Source organism: Ylistrum balloti, unplaced genomic scaffold (genome assembly GCF_031769215.1).
Source record: "Ylistrum balloti isolate Yb309-2 unplaced genomic scaffold, AGI_CSIRO_Ybal_v1 Utg369760, whole genome shotgun sequence".
Lineage (NCBI taxonomy): Eukaryota > Metazoa > Mollusca > Bivalvia > Pectinida > Pectinidae > Ylistrum > Ylistrum balloti.
Window position 1 is genome coordinate 1,317,024 of NW_026781959.1, and position 18,183 is coordinate 1,335,206.

The window sequence follows — 18,183 nt, forward strand, 5'->3', positions numbered from 1 at the left end:
CTGATTTGTTTTATATAATGATAGCTTTTCCTAAGTTCAATGTATTTGATCAGTACTAAAGGCTCATGCTGAAAAATAACTGCATGTAAAAAATAAAAAATGAAATTGTTGATCAGTATAAACATTATTAAATGATAATGGCTATTGATAACGGGTAAATGTTCCAGATTATCAAATCACAATATATCTGGGTTCTTTGCCCTTAATAATTCTTGTTATCGCTATTTCTTTAAAAGTATTGATTAATTTTTTTTCTCAAATTTTATATGAAGGTTTCATTTGGTCTAAATTTGTGCCGTGTTCATTTTGTGCTAATCAGCTAAACAAAATGGCTGACAGATGGCCATCTAGGATTTTCACAAAGTTTGTTATCGCTATTTTTAGAAATAATAGGTGAACCCAAATTTCTACTTCTACATGAGGGATTAAATAAGAGAATCTCAAACTAACGTGGTGGGGTGATTATTAAGATGTAAAAAATCTGTCTTTATCTTAAATTGAGTTAAATCGAACTATCTTTTCCCACTCAAAAACGAGACCGCGCTGAAATGTATGGGGAATAGTTGTCCATGCTGAGAACCATGTGGAAATCGTTCAAATCCACCAACGAAAAACAGGGAATCACAATAGAGTATTTGATTTAACATTGTACTCAATTCCTTCGCTGATGTCTTGTCCTTCAATTTTACAAATGACTGTTAAATATGCTTATTCAATATCCCATTTGATTCTTTTTCATTTAGTTACTCAATATTCTCACAAAATTTCCGCTCAGCTCAATGCATCGGTAGGGCATGAGATTAGTTTGTTAGAAAATGTGTTTTGCCGGGTAGCGGTCGTAATGACCGTATATGATTTCTAACCAATCCGAAAAATATCAACATCAGGTGAGAACCAAAGAGAGGCTCCAATTTTACTTGTGAGGGGTTTTGTGTTGACAAAACGCGGTCATGTTACGTCTATTTCTGAGGATGAAATGCCAGTCAGACGAGGGGCTTTAAAGTATTTCACATGAACGTTGTCTGGTATCTCTGCTGTACTGGTGCCAATGATAAAGGATCTGTCGAATCTAAAATTTAAGTTTAATAAAGTAACACAACATGATCAAACGTCACAATTCAGTTAATTCTAAAATTAAAAATTCACAAAAGTTCCGGAACTATTCCAGCTTAACGTTTGGGAATGGTTAACTAATGATCAAACATGTCCCAGTAAATGTGGTAACACAAGTCTCTCGTGATCTAAATAAACCACTTAAATTACAAACCACATTTTTTATGTCTCTTTTAACGGAAGAATTGGACGGACCTGGTCAAGATGTAAATTGTATGAAAATAAAACTGTTATAACTAGTTTAAAATTAATTACATTCGTGTTTAATATAATTGTCAGAATGACAATAACCTGCGGTGTTATTTCCTATAATACATTTAATACATTTCAAATACGTCGACATAGCAGACGGAAAATGATTCAGCAGAAATGTTGCAATATATTGAGAGAGAAATTGACAACGGTGAATCTGATAATTAAAATGGTTTAGACTTCCTTGTTTTAAATCATACATCGAGCAACTGCCGTCTTTCGGCATACCTTGTCTGACGTATTATTATCAACTCGTCAGACGAGCTGTTTGAATGGACATACCAGTGTTTGTTTATACCGTGGATACATTAAGGGGGAGACATGCAAATATTTGCAAAGGAATAGAAATTTATTCATTTTTTTACAACGACGAACAACAACGATAGAAGATTGTACTTGTAAACATGGGCTGAACATGTACACTACCCCGCCACGTTCTGTTTTAATAAATGTCATGGGGACTTTTCTTTACTAACGTGTAGTTCTCTGCTTTTAATAGAAGTCACATATGTTTACCTGGACTGAGTGGCTATGTCTACCGTTGTTATTTTTAAACGATCCTCAACTTTGGAAAGACTTCAAGATCACATATCTATTTCTTGTATGTTTCGCGGATTTTAACTAGTATAGCTTTTCGCAAGGCTTACTGATATGGTTCGACACGCTGACTGATGGAAACTACAGCAAATAAAGAGACAGAGACACCGTATATAGTAGAATATTGGTACTCTTTAACTTATTCATTTGTATTATATGACTTTCATTACTATTTTTATCGCCATTAAATTTGTGTTCAACACTGCTTTTCATTTGTATAGTATATTTGAATTTGGAAACGATATTATTAAAAATCGTAGAAAACGTTTTTTTGTTATATAAATGAACCAATATTAAAATACAAAAGGAGCTAGAACATAAATGGAAAATTTACAACATGACTCCCAAATATACAATACAAATGATTTTTTAACAATACAGATAAATTCTCGAATGTAAATGTGAAATACAAAATTTAGATGGAAAAAAGTAAAATAAATAAACACAAATTGATTATGAATACTAAAGTATATGAAAAAAAAACAAAATCTATATGCAATACAAATATACAGTTGTGGAATACAAATACACAGTTGTGGAATACATGTAATCACTGTCTTTTTCGCGGCTAACTTCAGGTATAAGTTAATGTTCAGTCTACACCGGAAAGTATCGCGGCTAACTTCAGATATACGTTTGATGTTCAATCTACACCGGAAAGTATCGCGGCTAACTTCAGGTATACGTTTGATGTTCAATCTACACCGGAAAGTATCGCGGCTAACTTCAGGTATAAATTGATGTTCAGTCTACACCGGAAAGTATCGCGGCTAACTTCAGGTATAAGTTGATGTTCAGTCTACACCGGAAAGTATCGCGGCTAACTTCAGGTATAAGTTAATGTTCAGTCTACACCGGGCGGTATCGCGGCTAACTTCAGGTACAAGTTAATGTTCAGTCTACACCGGAAAGTATCGCGGCTAACTTCAGGTATACGTTTGATGTTTAATCTACACCGGGAAGTATCGCGGCTAACTTCAGGTATAAGTTGATGTTCAGTCTACACCGGGAAGCATCGCGGCTAACTTCAGATTATCAGTTTGATGTTCAGTCTACACCGGGCGGTATCGCTGCTAACTTCAGATACAAGTTAATGTTCAGTCTACACCGGAAAGTATCGCGGCTAACATCAGGTATAAGTTGATGTTCAGTCTACATCGGAAAGTATCGCGGCTAATTTCAGGTATAAGTTGATGTTCAGTCTACACCGGAAAGTATCGCGGCTAACTTCAGGTATAAGTTGATGTTCAGTCTACACCGGGAAGTATCGCGGCTAACATCAGGTATAAGTTGATGTTCAGTCTACACCAGGAAGTATCGCGGCTTAACATAAGGTATAAGTTTGATGTTCAGTCTACACCGGGCAGCATCGCGGCTAACTTCAGGTATAAGTTGATGTTCAGTCTACAAAGGGCAGTATCGCGGCTAACTTCAGGTATAAGTTGATGTTCAGTCTACACCGGGAAGTATCGCGGCTAACGTCAGGTATAAGTTGATGTACAGTCAACACTGGAAAGTATCGCGGCTAACTTCAGGTATAAGTTGATGTTCAGTCAACACTGGAAAGTATCGCGGCTAACTTCAGGTATAAGTTTGATGTTGAGTCTACACCGGGCAGTATCTCGGCTAACATCAGGTATAAGTTTGATGTTCAGTCTACACCGGGCAGCATCGCGGCTAACTTCAGGTATAAGTTTTATGTTCAGTAGTAAGAGTATAAAGTCCACGGTAAAGTTGACGTATGTTTCCAGGTATAAATTATAAACAATTACTTATAGTTTGATATCTGGATACATCAGTTTATCTCCTTGTAGTTTTGTATTTTGTTCGTCACAATCATATGCCGTTGAATCCTTTTTTGTGATTTATGGTTTTGATAATGACGATATATGTAATATGTATTTTGCATCGTATATGTGATTTATGTGTATACTTTATAATTCCAACAAATTGTAAAAATTAAGGAAAAAAAAATTTCTTAACTCTGGTAGATCTATCGGTGTCGTTGTCGTTATTGGTTATGTTTTCTCAGCACCTAACTGATTTCAATTTCGTTACTTAGCAGATATATGTGTTTATTTATTGTTATTATCATTCAGTTAATTTTTTTACTCCATTCTTTGGAACTGCAATGTTTCCATTTTCATCACAGAGAGAAACAGTTTAGCAATACTTCATTTTGAACGCTTAACCAACAAAAGATAATATCTTGTAAAGGAAATCAAGGCCTGTATTCATGAAACCATTCTTATACTCGAGCATAGATTTTGTGCTCAAGCAAACTTTTTTTTATTATTCTCTTAAATCATATGAAATAATATAAATGTCAAATATAAACATTGATTATAACTTTGACTTGAAGTCTTTTCAAAATTTAACTTAAACAAGACATAAGGCTTGAACACAAAATTCATGCTTGAGCACGAGAACGGTTTCGTGAATACAGGTCCAGGTCTTTCTAAACATACTTATAATCCATGTAGAAGGAATTGGGGAAAACAAATCTAGAATTTTACACGTGGTGTTAATCCTTTTGCAGAAAACAAATTATTAAACAAAATTAAACTAGCAAAAATAAGTATCATGAAATGTAGAGAAATTATTAAGAATGTAGTTCTGTGTTTCCTGGGACATGAAAGAATTAAGGAACAAAAAGGAATAATTATATCTGAGAAATGTATCCGTTTCTTGAGTCAGGTATTAAATGCATAGTAAAGGACCCTGTCTTACTACTTACACATGACTGAAATTATATAACATAAATGCTGGAAATATTTCATACAATTTTGTAAAACTTTTTTTCAATGATCAATTATGACCAGATCATGCAGTTAATTTAGCAGATTCATGCGTGATTCAATATATGTGAAGTAGCAAGGAACCTTCATATTTATCGAGAAAAAAAAACAGCGTGAAACGGTTATATATACATTAGTTTACAGAAGCATTTGAGGAAAGTAGGCGAGGATCTATTTCTTTTGCAAAACAAACATATAAAACGATTATATCACACGTTATAGAGAGGTATTTTGGAAACCTCTTCTTTCCTGAAAACCAACTTCTGACAGTATTAAACGTGATATAGTAAAGAGAGAAATGGCGATTTCGGTTCTCATTATACTAACGTGAAATGTTTACTATGTATGAAATAAATAATTTCATAACATAAACAGAACGCATATTCCTTTATCAATACAAAATTAGTTAGGTAACAAATCCCCTTCTCAAGTCACTGACATAATACAATTTTTATCTCGCATGTAACGTAGTAATGAACGAGACAAATCGGCAGCGCCGGCGGCGGCAACTGTTGTGTGTAAAATTCAATACTGTTCAAGAAATACACGCACTATTTATGTATGATTGCCTCAATTGTTTTAATTATGATCTTTGTTGGTAAATTGAACTTAACTTTTAGACCAAAATTAGTGTTGAGTTTAATTCGTATTACGGAGCCCGTTAACTGACATGCTCCATATTTATTTTATTTCGTTATTTCGAAATATTATTTCGTTTATTAGAAATATTATTTCGTTTTTTCGAAATAATAATTCGTTTAAACGAAATATTATTTCGTTTTTTCGAAATATTTATTCGTTTTTTCGAAGTATTATTTCGTTTTATCGAAATAATAATTCGTTTTTTCGAAATATTAATTCGTTTAAACGAAATAATTATTTCGAAAAAACGAAATAATATTTCGTTTAAACGAATTATTATTTCGAAAAAACGAAATAAAATAAGTATGGAGCATGTCATTTAACGGGCTCCGTATCAGATATAATTATATCTACACATGGATATCCTTACACACATTCCAGATTCATCTACCAACAATTTGTCGTTAATTGGATTTTTGATAATTAATGGCACAGTATCCCAATTCTGCGTAAAGTTCGGTATTGATATTAGTCTCTCTCTAAAAAAAAAAAAAAGAATTAAACCCGGAATATACGTTCTAAAACTATACATGGCCATCCCAACATATATATAAGATTTTGAATTCTATCTATAAATTACAGTTAACTGGGCTTTGTTCAGAAATTGTACAGTATGCACGTTTTCTCATTTAGTTCTATTTCGGATATAGTAAAAGTGATCGTTTCATGCTGATGTCAATCAACACTTTTCAGCCACAGAACCTTTCAACATGTCAATTGATAAGAACGACATAGAATGGCGTTAGGATGATAATTCGTGTGAGAATTTTCTTCTTGTCTCTAATTAATTACAACGACTATACATTTAATTAATATTTCTATCGTTGCCATGTTGGCATGGATCTAACGTAAATATATTACATAAGGTATTTACGTTGATACTGGTTTAAAATAACGTGCTTTTAAGTAAAAGGTTATTTGATTGTGTGTTTCCTGTTCAATCCTAGACGTACTTATATGAGAAATGAAGAAATATTAGCATAAAGGTAAAACAGAACATATGTTATTTTGATTTAATGTATTGTAAAACCTTAGGAATATTTCTGGCACGAAGGAAACATATTCGAAACAAAAACCAATATGTATAACAAAAAAACAAAACAAAAAAATGTGTAAAATGCGTTTACATCGCAATAGGTAACTAGAATTTGACGGGACGACATACGGTACTCACAGTCGAGTGGACATGGCGTCCTGTCTGCCTCTGTTTAGAGTCTCTCCTTTCTTGTTGTTCGTCCATTATGAATTCGTTACGTTTTTTATAAATGCTCCTTTCGATATCAGTATTTCTTGAGGATCTTGTCGCGGAGGAGTCACGGATTTAAAAGTTATAATATAGAAACGACAATACCCAAATGACATTAAATAGAGGTCCGGTCAACATCTCGATTATTACCTTCGTTCGGAAATGTTTTTGAAGATCATCAATAAAATGTTAAAAAGACTAAATTACTAAACCTATTTCTAGCAAACATACAGAACTTAAAAAATGAACTTCAATAATGAATTATTTCGCCGATCCTGCGTTTGAAGACGAAGGAATTCTCATGAATCTGCCCTAGAAGTCAAATGCAAAAAGAAAAAAAAAGAAGTAAATGAAAAACGCGAAAAAAATAATAATGAGAGACCAGCAGCTTGTTCACATGAAGGGTGCGATGAGAAAGCTTGCTGGTTATGTAAATGCTGACTCCAGCAATAAATGTTCATTTGCTGTTACTTAAATGGTTTACATAAAAATCCAGGAAGTATGCTGCACTTTATGTAAATTAAAATTTTCGCCCCCGCTTCCTAGGATCCCTTATCTCTGTTTACCGGATGAGATATCCGTGACTCCTGAGCTTAGTGATAAAATTGTCTAGTTTCATAATGGAACAATACTGTAGATAAACGTACACATAAAATAGGTGGAAACACAGCAAACTTTGACTTTTCCGTAAATAAAATACATTTGTTCAGATCACGCTTCGTTGAGCAACAAGCTTGTTTAATTCGCAAAACCATAAGAAGACATGAAAAAAGAAAAAAAAACCAACAGATTACTGCAGTATCATGTCGATACCAAACGACATAATCACGACAGCAGCAACAAACCGAAATATTTAATTAGTGGAATATGTATAAGATTTATGGTTAAACATTGTTTACATGTTTAATAGAAGTACAATATAACATATTTATACACATTGTTCACTGTTCGTTGTGTTTTGATTAGATACTTGATCAATTCAGTCTACCATGAAAACAAATACATGTCGGCCAAAAGAGGGACAGAGATAGTTCCCATAGATATGCTAATAGTGAGGATGCTGCTATACAGAAATGTAAATTTTACAAATAGAGTATTCATGATTTGTCTGTTGTATGTAAATTCATGATTTGTCTCTGTTGTATGTAAATTCATGATTTGTCTCTGTTGTATGTAGATTCATGATTTGTCTCTGCTGTATGTAAATTCATGATTTGTCTCTGTTGTATGTAAATTCATGATTTGCCTCTGTTGTATGTAAATTCATGATTTGTCTCTGTTGTATGTAAATTCATGATTTGTCTCTGTTGTATGTAAATTCATGATTTGCCTCTGTTGTATGTAAATTCATGATTTGTCTCTGAGAGTAAATTCATCATTTTCTCTCCTGCTTGTAAATTCATTATTTGTCTCTGCTGTATGTAAATTCATGATTTGCCTCTGTTGTATGTAAATTCATGATTTGTCTCTGTTGTATGTAAATTCATCATTTTCTCTCCTGCTTGTAAATTCATGATTTGTCTCTGTTGTATGTAAATTCATGATTTGTCTCTGTTGTATGTAAATTCATCATTTTCTCTCCTGCTTGTAAATTCATGATTTGTCTCTGCTGTATGTAAATTCATGATTTGTCTCTGCTGTATGTAAATTCATGATTTGCCTCTGTTGTATGTAAATTCATGATTTGTCTCTGCTGTATGTAAATTCATCATTTTCTCTCCTGCTTGTAAATTCATTATTTGTCTCTGCTGTATGTAAATTCATGATTTGCCTCTGTTGTATGTAAATTCATGATTTGCCTCTGTTGTATGTAAATTCATGATTTGTCTCTGTTGTATGTAAATTCATGATTTGTCTCTGTTGTATGTAAATTCATGATTTGTCTCTACTGTATGTAAATTCATCATTTTCTCTCCTGCTTGTAAATTCATTATTTGTCTCTGCTGCAAGTAATTCATGATTTGTCTCTGTTGTATGTAAATTCATGATTTGCCTCTGTTGTATGTAAATTCATGATTTGTCTCTGCTGTATGTAAATTCATCATTTTCTCTCCTGCTTGTAAATTCATTATTTGTCTCTGCTGCAAGTAATTCATGATTTGTCTCTGTTGTATGTAAATTCATGATTTGTCTCTGTTGTATGTAAATTCATGATTTGTCTCTGCTGTATGTAACTTCATGATTTGTCTCTGTTGTATGTAAATTCATGATTTGTCTCTTTTGTATGTAAATTCATGATTTGTCTCTGCTGTATGTAACTTCATGATTTGTCTCTGCTGTATGTAAATTTATAAAAAAAAAATGATTTGTCTCTGCTGTATGTAAATTCATCATTTTCTCTCCTGCTTGTAAATTCATTATTTGTCTCTGCTGCAAGTAATTCATGATTTGTCTCTGTTGTATGTAATATTATTTATTTTAGTTCTATTGTGTAATTTAAGTCTTTATATTAGCTCTGTTGTATGTAGTTTAAGTCTTTATTTTAACTCGATTTTATGCAGTTAAGCTCATCACTAGGGTTTACTCTAAGTAGTTAAACTCATTATTTTGGTTTACTCTATGTAGTTAAACTCATCACTTGGGTTTACTCTATGTAGTTAAACTCATCACTTGGGTTTACTCTATGTAGTTAAACTCATCACTTGGGTTTACTCTATGTGGTTAAACTCATCACTTGGGTTTACTCTATGTATATAAACTCATCACTAGGGTTTACTATATGTATATAAACTCATCACTTGGGTTTACTCTATGTATATAAACTCATCACTTGGGTTTACTCTATGTATATAAACTCATCACTTGGGTTTACTCTATGTATATAAACTCATCACTTGGGTTTACTCTATGTAGTTTAACTCATCACTAGGGTTTACTCTATGTATATAAACTCATCACTTGGGTTTACTCTATGTAGTTTAACTCATCACTTGGGTTTACTCTATGTAGTTTAACTCATCACTTGTGTTTACTCTATGTATATAAACTCATCACTTGGGTTTACTCTATGTATATAAACTCATCACTTGGGTTTACTCTATGTATATAAACTCATCACTTGGGTTTACTCTATGTAGTTTAACTCATCACTTGGGTTTACTCTATGTATATAAACTCATCACTTGGGTTTACTCTATGTATATAAACTCATCACTTGGGTTTACTCTATGTAGTTTAACTCATCACTTGGGTTTACTCTATGTATATAAACTCATCACTTGGGTTTACTCTATGTATATAAACTCATCACTTGGGTTTACTCTATGTATATAAACTCATCACTTGGGTTTACTCTATGTATATAAACTCATCACTTGGGTTTACTCTATGTATATAAACTCATCACTAGGGTTTACTCTATGTAGTTTAACTCATCACTTGGGTTTACTCTATGTATATAAACTCATCACTTGGGTTTACTCTATGTATATAAACTCATCACTTGGGTTTACTCTATGTATATAAACTCATCACGTGGGTTTACTCTTTGTGGTTAAACTCATTATTTGGCTCTATTGTATGTAGTTAAATGCAATATTTGGGTTTATTTTATATAATTAAATTCCTACTGTATGCTTTTCAGTGATAAGCCTATTATTTTCAGAAAGACACAGTTGCGTATCATATTCAAAAGATAAGATTTTGTGTGGTTAATAGGAAATTTTAATGTTAGAGTCAGGTCGTAAGGAACAGGTCAGCAACTGATCTGAGCGTTGAATTGATAACAAGACTATTTCTCGTTCCATCAACCAACCATAAACTATTTTGACAACAAGGATTACCACTATAAGGGGATGGTATCTTATAATTGATAGATTTCTTGCCCTACAGGACCATGATGGGCTGGTCACGAGACCAAAACAGGTCACATGATGCATTTTCAATTTTTAATTCTAATGAGAGTTTTCAAGAAGATGACTGCTCTGGTTTCGATAAAATATGGTAGAAATGATCTCAATGATACCTGAAAAAAGGCAGATGAATATCAGAATTTACACCAAGCAAATTTTTGGTTGACCCTTTGGCCTACCTAACGCACTCTTCCCCATCCCCAATGAACTCAGTTAACAATTTGTGGAGTATAAATTCTCATACCCACCTGTCTGAAATTATTCCTACCACATCCCATTTGTATAGCAATATATGAATGTGAGAACCGGTTATAAGTCTGTGATATGGAATACCATTTTATAATTCACCTCTAAAAAATATGGCGTTAATTCATTTAGAATCTAGCTTTTATCCTAAATGAGCATGTTAAACGCACCAAAAAGTAGGTTACTACTGATATAAAATGTGTGTTAACAACACTGCTCATTTAGGATAAAAGCTAGATTCTAAATGAATTAACGGCATATTTTTAGAGGTGAATTATAAAATGGTATCCCATACCATATAAGTGTCCAACTATGTTGGATATCGAAAAAATAAGTTACGACGCATTTAGTCGACGGTAAACTGGCGCATAGTATAACAGTGTTTATTAATGAACAACAGGTATTCGAGCAGTAGCTTAAAATGCACATTCTGTTGTGTTTAAACAACCTCATGTGAATGGTATGTGAACAACAAGTATTTGAACTGCACAATTTTTGAAATTTGATATGCCACTCTCAGACTCTCAGTGGGAATAGCGTGGTTACGCACTTAAAGTTAAAAAAAAAACAGAAGGAAGTCAAGTTTTTGTTTTACATTTTTTGGGATGGGCAGTAATAGGGACAAACGTTCTAGATTGCCCCTTCCCTATTTCAAACACCACAGCCAAGGTGAACCAAACTTTTTATGAATTGTTCATATCCTGATTGGAAAATGCAAAAAATCCAACAAAAGGAATAGGCACAAAAACATCCTTATGGACTTCCATAATTTACATGTCAGACACGGATGAAGTTAAATCGCTTATTAAACAGTAGCATGTTGTTGTAAACATAATGACCAGTATAAATAGACTTAAGAGAAAACTAAGCATATGTCCTGGGTTACGACCTTCGTTGTACACTTGCAGAGTCAGTGTAGAGGTTATCTAGGAATTACATTCATAGAATGCGTTCCAGTAGGTGGAGGTCATTCTAGACCTAGCTAAACGATCCTATCCTACATATAACCGTCTTATCTTTCTCATTTCTCGGGGCCCATTAGGACAACAATGATATATAAAAATGTTATATTTTTATTAAAAAAATAATCATGTGCAAAACAATAATTCATCATGTTTGTAATTGATATTTAAAATTAGCTAGAAGTCACCTAGTCACATATGGTACATATCCGATAGCCATATCCCTCTTGGCGCCTCTGGATGTAGTATGTAGATTTGACACGTGACCACACGGCTTGCCAAATATCTATATTACCTCGAACAAGTCAGGAAATTGTCAATTTTCGTTTCGGAAGAATGATGCGCCTAGTCGCTATCATTCTTACTTTAGTTGCCGCCAGTAGGGCGGCAACGTTTTCGAAGAGAGCTGCAGGAGGTGAGTAATTATGCATTAAGATATATCAGCAAAACCTACGCTGTCATAAAAAATTATCAATTGTGTTTTTGTTCACGAGATTAACCACAATTTGTAAAAAAAAAAAAAAAAAGACGATACAGAATTTTTTCTTTTAATTTTAATCTATTGAAATGAAAATTCCAATCTTTAAAAAGCAATACATATACTTTTGACTTTTTGATACTGATAACAAAATTGACAAATAGTCCCTTTTTTCCCCTTATCCAAAGGTAAGTAAATCTGTACGTTAAAAACAACGGACATGCGACCATATATTTTACAGTTCTTATTTGTTGAATAGCATTACTTTTCATTGCAAAAAACTAACCCAAACAAGATATGAGTTTTACAGTTAACCATTGATGGATGACTATGACGTCAACCGCGTCAATAGCACCCTGAAGATTGTGACGTCATTATCAAGACATCACAATAATTGGCAGATAGATTTTTTATTTTATTTATTTTACAGCTACTTATCAGAACCATTAATTGATTATTGGTATCTTAGACGCATACTCGTAGTAATTAAGTATACATACAATCACCTTTTTATTGATTCTTTATCAAATGAAATGTTGATTGATTTTCTAATTTTTGAAAAAAAAAACCACTTATTCATTCATTTTCTCCACTTGACAATTGTACATTACAATTACCTTTGATGATGGTTTTTATATTTACGATATGTGATACAAAATAGTATGCTTTACGCCTTTATCACAATAGTGTTACTTTTGATAATTGTATCTTGGTATATCAGCTGATATCTTTATTCACCTGACTGTTTATTTAATTTAAATTTATATAATTTGTATTCCTTCACTTCATTCATTCATTCGTTCATATGTTCTTTCCTTCGTTTGTGCTGTCGAACACTTGTTTTGTGATACGAACATAAGTTGATAACATAACACGAGGATGCATTCAATGACCCAACCAAATTAGCGTTCTGACGAATAGCTACATAACTATGCTTTAGATTTAGCTTTCATTAATTTAATTGCAGATGTGGAATATCGTAATTATAACTAAGATTGCATTTCGTTCTTGAAAGTGTTTGCAATCTTGATATTTGTTAAACTTAATAGGAAATAAGTATTAACAAGGGTGAGGTTAATTCCATTTACTTGTAATATCCATAGTCGTGTAAGGTGAAATCCATAACAGTTATAACCCTGTACATTCGAAAAAAAGTGAAGATTTAAGTTACAAATACAATTGTGATGAAAGATGAACAGATCGTGTTTGATTTTGTATAAAGTGGGGAAAAATACTACGGTATGTTCGGATGAAAGCTATTCAAGCAGCAATTCGACTTTTTGGTAATTGATTGTGAGGACTGTATGCACTTGTTTAATTAAGGTTACTTTGGTTGGTGTGAGTCAGATTCTAACATGTGCTAGTTTTATCAACTTATTTGTTGAGAACGAAAACATTTTCTATCATTTGTTACACATCATTTCATTGCTTTATAACCATCACTAGTGAAAATTAAGGATCTAAAATTGCCAGACATTACCTTGTCAACTTGTTAACATTTTCTAATGTTTATTACATATCGTTTCATTGCTTTATTACCATCATTAGTGAAAATTAATGATCTAAAATTGCCAGACATTACCTTGTCAACTTGTTAACATTTTCTAATGTTTATTACATATCGTTTCATTGCTTTATAACCATCATTAGTGAAAATTAAAGATATAAAATTGCCAGACATTACCTCGTTGGGATAACAAGCCTATCGTCATGAATATACATATATACTGGTTCGAACACTACCTCTACCATGATGAATGCTTCAAGATAAAAATATCGAAGCCATTGTAAAACAACTGGTGATTTCCGAAAATATATAATAACAGCGACATAACAGCAATAAGACTTGTCCTTATATATATTCTGGCCCAAACACTTAACTAGCAGTGATTAGGATGGGTGTAAATATATCTCATTGTTAATAAAATTATTACAAAGGTTTTGTTTAATTAACTTTATCTATGTTTGCTGTCATAGTTTACACTGTTAAAACATGCTGATGTAATGACGTGGACGAGAGTTAACTTAATTTATTCTATACATCTGAAGGTAAATGAATATCTTTCGTACTTCCTGCTTAAGCTATTTATTTCTGTATGAATAATCATGTAACTGTCTATATAGATGTATATATAACATTAAAGACGTGTCATATCACTAGGAATAGACCACTTCCTTTGGTATCACTCCCTTCTTCTGTCCCACTTCTCTCCTATGACCATGTGCTCTTTCCCACTTCTTAGATAAGGTGATTTTGCCTTCCATTTCTTTGTGAAGGCGTCATTCCGAATAATAAATCAACATATGTTATCAAAGAATTATATAAACATGCCATTAGTGCATGCGTTATAATATATCATAAAACATATGTTATCATAGAATTATATAAACATGCCATTAGTGCATGCTGTATAATAAATCTCCAACATATGTTATCATAGAATTATATTAGCTGCTCTCTGTATTTACGTAATTGGGTTTCCACCGCTATTTTATTTAATTGATAGAAACAATCCCCATTTCAAACATCGCGATGAAAAGATATGTAAATACATTTGGAAATTTAAACTCAAAAACCAAACTATAGCTGTTCCAATACATAAAATATAACCACCCTAACAAATAAAACGCGATATATCCATTTCCTTTTACCTTGTCTATGTATATAGTTTGAAAAGGAAGTTTTCCTCACTTTCATTTATATGCATTCGTATTATAACCATACCTGACGGGTAATATTGTATATTAGTGTGCTTATTGGTAACTACAACTTTTATATCTCAGCTTTGTCCAACTCCCTTTAATATTGCCTAGATTGTTGTGACTTATTGAGCAATTCGCTTGAAAATAGGTCTCAAACATACTTCATATTTTAACTTCTCTAAAGAATAAACAATATTACATTATGGTGTTTTTTCACTGTGTTCTATCCCAGATTGATATATAAATTTTCATGTGTTCTTTACTGCTCATTATAGTAACGCCAATCAGATATGGCACATGCAGAAGATTTTGTATTGGTGTAATTAATGAAAACTGATGAATCGTGTCGGTACTGTTTTAGAAAACGTATTTTTATTAAGTTGTTGCTTTTAGAAGGAAACTTGAGCTGTTGTATATAAAAGTCAACCAAAATATGTTTTAATAAAGGACCTGAAATATACACTACTTTTTTATAAAAAAAATTGTCTGTTGAAAATATGAGCACGAAATATATGTCTAATTTATTTTGACTGAATTGAATCTGCTGGTTATTGTCTTTGTATAGGTTTATAAAAATGGTCAGTCTTTTTTATACCCCATATAGTGCAATTGCTATTGGGTCACATTCAGAAATTTCATTGTGTACAATATTTCATTTTCATGAATTCATTATTTTCAATCCACAGAAAAATAATTGGAATCCGAAACGCTGACCCCCTGATTATTGATGATGTATCTACTTTCGATATGTTATGCTGTCTTTATCTCCACAGGATGGATGTGGTCATAGTGTCGGTTTTTTGTACTTAAGAAATGATATATTTGTATTCGTTTTATTTTCCAGGTTGTGAAACTCAAGCTGATGTTACATTCGTGCTTGATTCGTCCGACGTCGTCGGAAAAGACAATTTCGACAAGGAGTTGGGGTTTATAGCCGACACAGTGTCGCAAATGGACACGTCACCCGGTAAAACTAAAGTAAGTATAGTGACGTACAGCTCCGGGGTGTACAACCAGTTCTTCTTGAAGGAGAACCCGACCAGAAATGAGATTATGCACATCCCATTTAGGGGTGGACGAACTCATACGGCGGATGCTATTCGTTATGTCACCCAAACATCATTCAACCCAGTTCATGGGGCGCGAAATAATGTGCCTCATATAGCTGTTTTGGTGACGAATAGTCCGTCTTCGTCCAAGCAAATCACTAAGATTGAAGCTCAGTCGGCGAAGGATAATAACATCATCATGTACTCAGTTGGCGTCGGCAGTGGCGTCGACAAGGACGAGTTACAAGCCGTCGCCAGTGATCCCGACTCTCGTTACTTCATACAAACACAGAATTATGGTGCTCTCGGAACGGTCTCTGGATCTCTAGCCACCAAACTCTGCAATGGTAAGTAGGATATTTTATAAAGATCTTCAAACATTAAAATATTTCTGGTGATATTTCACGAATGCCATTAATGTTCTATGAAGGCGTTGCCTATAATTATCATAGAAAACACGCACATGAAAATTGTGATGAGAACGTAAATATGTTCTAACATTTGCTACACCTCATTTCGCTGCTTTATACCCATCATTAGTGAAAATCAATAATCTACAACTTTCACATGATATGCCAGTTTCTGTATTGTAGAATATGCCCTTTACAGTTTGACAAAGGACCTTGATTGTATTCATGTAAACAGTATTCCAATAAAATCACAAAATATCTATCAATTCATCATAGTCGTGTCCATACAACATTTTCATATTTCATTTAAATATTGATCCACTTATAATATGACCACAAAACTGCCAACTTCGATATCACGCATAAGTCATATTTCAACCTGCCTCAATCATTCATGTTTTTCACCATTCAAAATATACTGAAAATGTTGTCCTATTTCAATCAAATACACCCCTATACAAAATGGCTTGTTTGAAATTAAGTTCAATCACCAAAGAGATTCGTTTATATTTACACATGATGAAGCACGTTAACTAATTGTATTTGTTGATTGCTTTTAAATTCTTCCTGTTTGATATAATCTACTTTGGTATGCTCGTACACAATAGAAAATGAAATTTGAGGTTTGTCGTAGCCTGTTTTAATTCATACACATGTAGTTGGCGCCATTCTAAGATTATCTGATGTATGAAAATTACGAAATTTGTTTGATTATATGGCTGCTGTACCTCCCTGTCTAGATTTTGACTTTCTTTTGATCACTTTGGATGTCCCTTTCTCGCCTCCAAGGCTTCAAAATCAAGGCCTTTATAATCACTGACTAGTCCTAGAAGGATGAAACAGCTGTATGATATAGAATCACTGACTAGTCCTAGAAGGATGAAACAGCTGTATGATATAGAATCACTGACTAGTCCTAGAAGGATGAAACAGCTGTATGATATAGAATCACTGACTAGTCCTAGAAGGATGAAACAGCTGTATGATATAGAATCACTGACTAGTCCTAGAAGGATGAAACAGCTGTATGATATAGAATCACTGACTAGTCCTAGAAGGATGAAACAGCTATATGATATAGAATCACTGACTAGTCCTAGAAGGATGAAACAGCAATATGATGCAATTCAATTCATTGTTTGGCTTTACTCTATCTCACTCTAAATTATGAAAAGGTACTATTCACTTTTGTGTCTTCACTGTATCACAAATTTGCGAATAACTTCGGATTTTGTTCAAATCTTTTATTTCGACGACATTAAGCATGAAGAGCAACAATAATATAACAGTGCAACATTATCCTGATCTCGTATGATATCAAATCTTCAGTATTAGTCGATAAAACTTGACAAATATATCATAAGGAAAAGCATACGTATCATGAAAAACATGTGCTGAAAAAAACGACAGTCGAGATTGTCCTTAGTCCAGTCCTCTCACTGGTTTTGAGACAGTTAATATACAATCAGTTAATGCGTAACTATTCAAATAATTCTTCATGGTATTCCAAATTACGTTATGGTATTTTTTTATTCATCAAAATAATTTTGTGTCGGTTTTCAGAGCTCCCAATTACAACAGCTGCTTTACCAGCACCGACAAGTAAGTAAAGTGTTGTGACTATATCATAGTGTACAAATAAAAAGAAAAAAAATAATACCAATATACAGAAGACATTCTACCTGTAGATTTTTTTTATACATTCCGGAAATATACTAAAGAAAAAAATCTCACAATATGACTTCAGATTATCTAATATATATTAAAACATATATTTTTGTACGTAAAATACTGTTAAAGTATATTTAAAACGTTAACAATTTAACACGTCATCCT

The 18,183-nt window shown here is 32.9% G+C and overlaps 1 protein-coding gene across 1 annotated transcript in view; it reads left to right on the plus strand.

Annotated features, from left to right (window-relative positions):
- The first annotated feature begins 12,046 nt into the window (after nt 1-12,046).
- Nucleotides 12,047-18,183, plus strand: part of LOC132543645 (mucin-2-like) — a 40,601-nt gene continuing 34,464 nt past the window's right edge. The window contains exons 1-3 of the mRNA XM_060207160.1: nt 12,047-12,122; nt 15,733-16,284; nt 17,911-17,949. Of these exons, the coding sequence (XP_060063143.1) occupies nt 12,047-12,122; nt 15,733-16,284; nt 17,911-17,949 (667 nt within the window). The remainder of the gene's footprint in view (nt 12,123-15,732; nt 16,285-17,910; nt 17,950-18,183) is intronic.